Here is an 8840-nt window from a genome sequence, read left to right as displayed (position 1 = left end):
CTGATACCCTGGTATTTTAATCGCAAAACAATTTGGAAAATCTGTTGTTTTTAAGATGCGAAATAATTTTTTTTTTCTAGTTTATAAATAGGGAAGACATAAAAAAAATCAACTACTTCAAAAAGACTTATATTATTATGTATTAAGTGATAGGTATTTCACTATTCAGACTTTTTAGTATATCATCATCATCATATATTGGGTATATGCTGGCCCACTATTGGGCACGGGTTTCCTCCCACAATGAGACGGGGTTAAGGCTGTATTGGTGGACTCCACACACCTTTGAGAACATGTTTTCCTCGCGATGTTTTCCTTTACCGTTGAAGCAAGCGATAATTTGATAGCTTAAAACGCACTTAACTTAGAAAAGTTAGAGGTGCGTGCTGGGATTCTAACTCGCCCATCTGAAAGTGAAGTCAAAGTCCTACCTACTGGGCTATTACTGCTTCCCTAACCACTGGGCTATTACCGTCTCGTTTTTAGTGTGTTTATTTTTTATTATATATAAATATTCGTAGATTATAAACAGCATAGAAAATACACGTGGTCCACGATTGGCAGCATATGAGTCAATGTTACATGAAGCCTAAATCGTGCAGTTAAAGTTGGGCTTATGATATAATACATAATAGCAGTACAAATTACGACTGCAAACAATTTTAAAATGCACGCGTCAACGGCACACATGCAGTTTGTGTGATAAAGCGCTTAGTTATAAATCACAATTAACCTTGGGCATTTGACCTATAACTAGTTAACATAATTTTAAGATTCGATTTCTATACTGCTCGCTCACTGCGTCGGTCGTTTACTAAACAAAGATGTATAATATTATTATTGGTGGAATAATAATTGTAATAGTCTTGATCGTGTATCAGAAAAAGCGAGTGGCAATTTGCAAGTCAACGAAAAAGCTTCAAGGAAAAACTGTTATTGTAACTGGTGGGACGGCTGGGATCGGATTTGAAATTGCAAAAGATTTTGCTCGAAGAGGTGCCAAAGTTATAATTGCTTGTCCGTTTGATAAAGAGGGTAACACAGCTCTCGAAAGGATAACCAAAATAACTGGTAACCGTGAAATTTACTTCAAAAAATTAGATCTCGCATCTTTAAAATCCGTAAGAAATTTTGCAACACAAATTCTGGAACAAGAAAAAAGACTAGACATTCTCGTAAACAATGCTGGAGTGGGCATCCCTGGAAACTTTCTAACCGACGATGGAATCAATTTTATAATGCAAGTCAACTATTACGGACACTTCCTGTTAACCCTCCTCCTATTGCCATTATTGAAGTCAACTGACACCCAATCGGAACCTGCGAGGATAATCAGCATGACATCGGTTATGCGTAAATATGCATCATTAGAAGTAGATAATTACAACAAAATTGGAGTTTGGTCTAAAGTAAGAGTTTACGCAAACAGCAAGTTGAGTTTAGTGATGTTTTCACGGGAATTGGCGAAGAGACTTCAAGATTCTAATGTGTTAATAAATAGTGCGGATCCAGGTGTGGTTGCAACTGGGATCTATTACAGTGTAAATAGATACATTGCCCCTTTTATCAATTTGTTTATATATTCGTTCTTGAGGACAGCGTGGCAAGGAGCTCAAACGGTCATTCATATGGCAACAGATAACAAAACAGACCATATTAGTGGAAGAGAGTTTGAAAACTGTAAACTAACTGATACTAATATGAGGGGTGATTTTGACCTTGCGTCAAAGAAATTGTGGGATCAGTCAGTTAGGCTTGTCCAACTCGAAGAGTATGAATTAAACAGAGCCTTGAAATAAATATCAAATGATATGAAGGGGTTTGAATGTTTAAGTATGAAGCTTAGCTTCTGCAATCCGCTTTTTTTTTAATAACTTAAATAAAAACGTGTAACTATTTTACAAACAGTTTATTGATGTTATGGAATTGATAAACTTAAAACTGAAACTAAACGTGCGAGTCAGCTCCGAAATATTGTTTTTATTTTTTGTTAATCCAACATAGATCTAACACTACGTCAACAAGAGATTAACCGTCAAAGTCAATTAAGTAGTAGGTATTTTCAAGGTAGGTAAGTCTGATTTTCTTAGTTAAATTTTTCCATACCGACTTCAGGTTTTTAAGTAGACTCTAAGCATTAAAGTAAACAAAAATATCCAAAACTTATTTCGTGAAACTTATTTAGTTATGATTATGATACGTAACAGTATATATTTAAAGTCAAAATAACTCGAATATAATATGGTCTTTTTTTATATTGTTTTCAACCGTTTATATATTTGTAATTAACTAAAACATCAATTTTGTTTCGTACCAGTATTATCAATATTTTTTTATTACTTACTTTGATAAAAAAATAAACTTTGATGTGTATAATGCTTTTGTTATTCTCTCACCCCTGAACTTCCAATTTGCAAAAGATGTCGATCTCTTGCTCTGTAAAAAAAACTAGTACAAATTGATCCCGCAGGAACTGTATATATAACCGGGATATAATCTTCCTCTGTGCTAAATTACATCTAGCTCCGTTCAGCAGTTCGGGTGTGATTGACTAACAAACATCCATACAAACTTTCGCATGTATAAAATAAAATAATAATTATATTATATGCTTTTATTTTAAGCCAAACACCCATATGATAAAAAATTTAATAATAGAGTAATATATAAGCAAGTAAAGACTACGATAAATCAATATTAAATTTGAAAATAAAAAGAATAATACATAATTCTAACAACGTTAATTTCCGTCTCGCACTGTGATGCTGATCTCGAAAATATAAGTATTGATGGGAGGGTTCGATGCTAGATGCTTAGATGCTGAGGGTTAGATGCTATTTTAAGTAAATCGCGTTATATCGCGTAATCCGTTAGGTTACTGGGAGAACAGAAATTGGAAGAACCCGTATAAGAACTCGGATTACCAACGTAGCTGTCGAGAAGTAGGTACTAATGGACGTTGGAATCCCAAAATGCTAGAATGGTGACCTCAAACTGGAAAACGCATTATTGTTAGTTTAGGTTAGGTTAGGTTACAGGGTTCTGGGTATATTTTTTTGAGAATTCTGGTGGTGTGGTAGTATTCCCCACGGAGTCGCTGGATACAAGCAGCCCAAAACCGTACGTAACGTAGAGTTGAAGAAACATTTTTAAAGAATCAGTATAAGTGTGGAATAAGTTTTAATAATAACAAAATATTCATTTTAGAAATCTAGGAATACATTAGAATCTAATTTGTGCTGGTCACAATATGAGGTTGGCCAGCATTTGAATATAGTTTGTCCCAAAACTGCATCCTTCGTTCATCAGCCTTATGGCCTAAAGCAAAAGTTTCATCAATTTTGAAGAACTCCTTCCCATGCGTTGAGTATGGTTTCCAAATAGCTCCCAAAGTGTCGTCGGGTGTTGGATTCCTGAAAACAAATCACTATCATATGAGGTTTCTTAACTGTTAAAACAATTATTTTGTTTTTATTTTATTTTATTTTTATTCAGCTACAAGTTAGCCCTGGACCGTAATCTTACCTGCTGGTAAACGATTATGTAGTCTAAGATGGTAACGAGCTAACTTTTTTCGGGTATGGCAGTTATATTAAACCTATACTCCTCATCGATTCCATGCGACACCAGGAACGCTGAAACTCCCTTCAGACCAGAACACAGCAATGCTATTTAGAAATAAAAATGGCGGTAGTTCTTCCCCGGAGCCTTTTCAAAGCTCTACTACTGGGAATACACCTTAACCTTAACCTTGTTGGTCCACTGAGATAAGTGCTGTGAACTAGGCGTGATATCTGATAAATCTTTGGCATAATATCCAAAATTGAAAAATCTCTATAGGGAAAAGTCCTTGTGCACGTCCTGCCCTTATTATGTTAATTTTTTTGGTACTATATAAATAAATCAATAAACTTGGATAAGTTACACTAAACTTTAGCATTCCGTTCTTCCGTAACCATTTAGCTGTGCCCATGATAGTGCTGTGTTTAATATGACGCCATATGGTTTGGGTCATATCAGTAATTATATTTTATTGGTTTCGCCTCATTGCCGTCCGATTTCAAAAGACATGCCAATAACCAAATAGCAACAACTGTGTAATCATATTTATATAGCTGATCTATACTTTAAGAACTATACTGACTGAGAGACGGCCAGACTATACTTATTATCGCTATATCAAGATAGAGTTATTTTAAAGTTGAAATTTAGTGATTTACTTCAACTTAACAAAATCCATCTTAGTTTTTTTCATCATGCTTTAGAGCAACGGAAAATTTAAATGCACCATTTGTTTCTCCACATTGGGTCAACGTTGAAGCTACCAACGTTGGGTAAACATTGCTTAACCAGTGCAATCGACTACTTTGCGTTTTCACTAATTATGAGAAAATCTATGTAAATCCTACCTACCCTACCCTAGAGGCCGGGACACAAATGCTCCAGTAGGTATTTGGAACGGTCAGCAAAGATAAACTCACCCAGTTCTGGCAAAATTCACCCACAACTTCGTAACTCTGAAGACGATATCCCTCAAATTAGCTTGTTGCTTATATTGCTGTTCATTCAACCAATTGTAAAATAAGTACCAAAGATCGTCACCGTGGCTCACACCATTCAAATCGGCAAGCCCTAGTAACACAATTTTGACGATATTCAAATCCGTCACTAAGTCAAACCTGTACAAATACGCCGGTAAAGATAAATTTGTGTACAAATGCGTGAATCTATGAATGTTGTATGAAAATTCTGTATCAGTAAGCAATTCGGCTATCGTATTCATGTCGTCTTTAGTCATGTTTTTATCCCCAAAGTAGAATTTCTTTATTCTAGCACCGAACTGTTTTAATGTTTTTTTAGAAACCTTTTCAGAAACTTCTCTAGGTACATAATAAGATGGTTTGTTATTATAAATATCCAATTTTGCAACGTGATCCTGCACGTTATATAGTCCTTCTGCAGAATTATATCCAAGCATTAAGGGCACTTTATTGATTACTTTGCCTTCAGCAAGCATTTTTAATGGATTTTCAGTTATAAATGCTTCAACATGTGAGTGTTTTTTCTCAACCACAGGGATAAATTGCTCTGGGAAACCTCTTAGCTGTTCATCTACTGTTGACGTGGCCGTAGTAAGATTAGTGAGTGAGCCTGCCTCTAAACCTCTTAAATAATCAAGTAATACGTTAACGTCATCAGTATCAGTACCTAAGATCTTTCCAGCTCTAAAAGCTCTTGCTTTCATATTCCTAGCTATCGCCCAATCGTTAGTGCAAACACCACTCTCTGCTATCACTCTATGGAAAAGGCCTGTTGACATCGGAGAGAACATGTGATATGTGACTGACGACGCTCCGGAACTCTCTCCAAGAAGTGTCACACAATTTGGATCGCCTCCGAATTGAGCTATATTATTTTTAATCCAGCGCAACGCAGCTACTTGGTCTTTCATGCCCGCATTTCCTGGTACCTCAGGTGTATCTAATGAGAGATATCCCAGTAGCTCAAGCCTATAGTTCAACGTAACGAAAACAATATTCGTACCATGTACATCTTCATGTAACATAAGAAGGTCGGGTGAAAAGAAATCGCCCGATCCTTCGTTATATGATCCACCGTGAATGTTCACTATAACAGGAGATTTCGAATCTGGTTGCAGTGACTTAGTATAAATGCTTACGAACAAGCAGTCTTCTTCACCTTGTTGGGTTACGTTAAATTGAGTGCAAATTGGTCCGAAATTGATTGCATCTCTCACGCCTTCCCAGGGTAAAGGTGGAAGTGGTGCCTGTGAATTAAACCGTGTCAGACAAATATTATTCTTATTACATAAGACTAGAAATAAAGAAAGCAAAGTCTTCCAGAATTTTATAATAGAAAAGTTTTCTTACCTTAAACCGAAGGTCTCCAACAGGTGGCTGTGCAAACGGTACTCCTCTAAAAGCGTAGCATGTGGATCCATCCACGAGGTCGTAGGTAGTGCCTCGCAGTTGACCTTCATTTACTCTCACTATTGGGTTACTCTGAAATTATTTTTCATCTAAAACTGTCTTTAAATTGGAAGGTTTTTATCATCATCATATCAACCCATTACCGGCCCACTAAAGGGCAAGACCCACAATGAGAAGGTTCAGGATATGGATGGGTGGACTCCATACGCCTTTGGGAATATTATGGAGAACTCTCAGGCATGCAGGTTTTGTTCACGATGTTTTCTTTCACCGTTGAATCAGGTGATATTTAAGGTCTTAAAACGCACATAACTTAGAAAAGTTAAAGTGTTGGGATTCGAACTTTATCACAAAGTGAAGCTACAGTCCTAGCAATTGAGCTAACCGCCGGAAGGTTTTATTAATTTAAACTTTTTAAGTTATCAATCCGAATTGAAGGGTTAAATCGGTTGCCTGTAGCTGTCTAGAGACAGTCATGGTAAAATTTTTGGATCTCTTTATATAGTTATAATTGACGGACCAAGCAGATGGCCCACCTGATGGTAAGTGTTAAACCATTGCGTATAAACAGAGTAATACTTCACAGAACATGCAATGAACACGTCCAAAGTCGCCTGTGTCCATCAACCTGAGACGTGCTAACCCTCATGTTCCGGTATCTAAACCAGCAAACAACCCCTTCATACTGGAACACAGCAATTCTGCTTTGCGGTAGAAATAACGAGACGGATGAGCTTTATCACAAAAAATCTGTTTTGTACAAAAATCTCACGTGCTATCAGAGATTCTACGCAGAGGTTTAAAAATGTAAGAAGAGAATTCGATTTTTCTAGAGATTTGGTCTTCCCTTTTTGTGATTTTTTTTTATTCCACTACAGGTTAGCCTTGACTGTAATCTTACCATGTGCTAAGTGGTGTTGCAGTCTAAGATGATAGCGGGCTAACCTATTAGGGAGTATGATAGTCATACCCCCAATCGGTTTAACCACAACATCGCACCTGAACAGTAAATCGCTTAGCGGCACGTCTGTGTCGGTAGGGTGGTAACTAGCCACGGCCAAAGCCTCCCACCAGACCTGACCAGAGAAGATTCAGAAATAATAAATTCCCAATTAGCCCCTGCCGAGGGTCTAACCCGGGACCACAAATTCACAACGCTCACCGATGCGTCAGGAGGTGGTCAATTTTATTAGAATTTGTTAAACTGTTCTACTTACAAGAACGAGAAGGTGTATTAAGTAAAACCAGATGATATTATGAACCCGTGAGTGAACGTTCTTTGTCTTATTGTGAACTCAGATTTCATAGGGTAATAATTTAAAATATTTAGTTAATAATGGTGGGACTTACTAGAAACTCTTCACATAATATCTGAGATATTTGCAACACTGTCACAAATAACAAGCTACTTTTATACATTAAATTCAACATTGTACTGAAAACAATCGTTGGCTGAGGTGAATACTAACCGAGTATATACTTTATATAGATCCAAATTATTAACATAACAATAAAAGTTATACTTAAATAGTTTCTTTCCGATATTCAAATAATTGCCGTTTTATTTAAATAAATTTATAAAAATTTACATAATTGTTATAAGCCTATTAATGAATGGGCAACAGCTGGGTATAGAGGCTCTCTGATATGGAAGGTTTTAGAGATGAGACCCACTACGCCACTCAAATACGAAGTGATGGGCTTGAAGAGCTATTCAAACATGTTCGAAAAAATTTGAACCGATACCTAAAATGCACTCTGATGCACGAGGCTGTACCGCTCCAGATTAGAGAGACAAGTGGCTACTCCTAAAGCAGAAATAACTTATTATCCCTACTAATATTTTAAATGTCAATGTAAGTGTGTTTGTTACGCTTTCACGCAAAAACTACCTAACCGATCTTCATGAAACTTTGTACACATATTCTTGGAAGTATAAGAAGTACATAGGATACTTTTTATCCCGACATTAAGCTCGGTTCCTTTGGAAGAGGAAATGACGATTTTACACCATAACTCCGACAAATTATAACCGATTTAAATAATTATTTTTGTACTATAGAGGTTATAATATGTGTTTAATTTTGCCCAAACTTGTAGATCTAAATGTAGTTGGAGATAGAGGACAGAACTACTCAGCGGACGGCAGCCAACCCCTCATTTAAGGCTTAGCGACACTGAATACTTTATATTTTTTTAGAACTAGAACTAAATTGGACGCCACATCAAAAACACAATCAAACGCAGACGAAGTCGCGGGCAACAGCTAGTTTAAAATAAATGACAGGTTTATATGCCATAAGTATCCCTATAATACTGAAACGCGAGCCTTAACAATATTAAAATAATAGCTTGACAGTGCTACTAGCCATACTGCACCAGCTTTTGTGCGTTATTAAGTTTGGCCTATGGAATCACCCCTAAAAAAATAGGTCGACCTCTGGTACAAGCCTCGTTTCTGGAATTCTTTGGGACCTAATAGATAAAACAACATGGATTGAACGTTTTTCTATTTCGATGGCCGACTGGCGCAGTGGGCAGCACCCTGTTTTCTGAGTCCAAGGCCATGGGTTCGATTGTCTGGGTGTTTATTTGTTTATTATCATCAGTCATCTTAGTACCCATAACACAAGCTACGCTTACTTTGGGGCTAGATGGCGATTCGTGTAATGTCGTAGTAGTATATGTATTTATCTATTCGTACACAAAGTGTAACGGAATTACGAAATACTGTTGAAGGGTGCATAAGTATATTTCATTAGGAATCACCCTGTAAATATGTTAAATCAAAAGAAGCATATTTTTATTTTCATGCAAATAAATTCAAAATGTTTACTTACGACAACCCTATTGAAGATAAAAGAGCGACACGAGCATATGTACTATACA

General features: G+C 36.5%; 2 protein-coding genes across 2 annotated transcripts in view; one reads left to right on the top strand and one right to left on the bottom strand.

Annotated features, from left to right (window-relative positions):
* Positions 1 to 795: 795 nt before the first annotated feature.
* LOC120625726 (retinol dehydrogenase 11-like) lies at positions 796 to 2282 on the top strand. The gene has a single exon (XM_039892895.1). It carries the CDS (start codon positions 825 to 827, stop codon positions 1797 to 1799), a length of 975 nt encoding a protein of 324 aa, XP_039748829.1. The 5' UTR covers positions 796 to 824; the 3' UTR covers positions 1800 to 2282.
* A 947-nt stretch (positions 2283 to 3229) lies between these two features.
* The window catches only part of LOC120626047, a 30783-nt gene continuing 25172 nt past the window's right edge, over positions 3230 to 8840 (bottom strand). The window contains 3 exon segments of the mRNA XM_039893327.1: positions 3230 to 3413; positions 4482 to 5788; positions 5892 to 6040. Coding sequence (XP_039749261.1) covers positions 3230 to 3413; positions 4482 to 5788; positions 5892 to 6040 — 1640 coding nt within the window.

The sequence above is a fragment of the Pararge aegeria genome, chromosome 8 (assembly GCF_905163445.1).
Source record: "Pararge aegeria chromosome 8, ilParAegt1.1, whole genome shotgun sequence".
Classification (NCBI taxonomy): domain Eukaryota; kingdom Metazoa; phylum Arthropoda; class Insecta; order Lepidoptera; family Nymphalidae; genus Pararge; species Pararge aegeria.
This window is presented reverse-complemented; position numbering and strand designations above follow the sequence as displayed.

Coding starts and splice junctions, on each gene's coding strand:
- LOC120625726 (XM_039892895.1), top strand. CDS start 825: ATGTATAATATTATTATTGGTGGAATAATAATTGTAATAGTCTTGATC.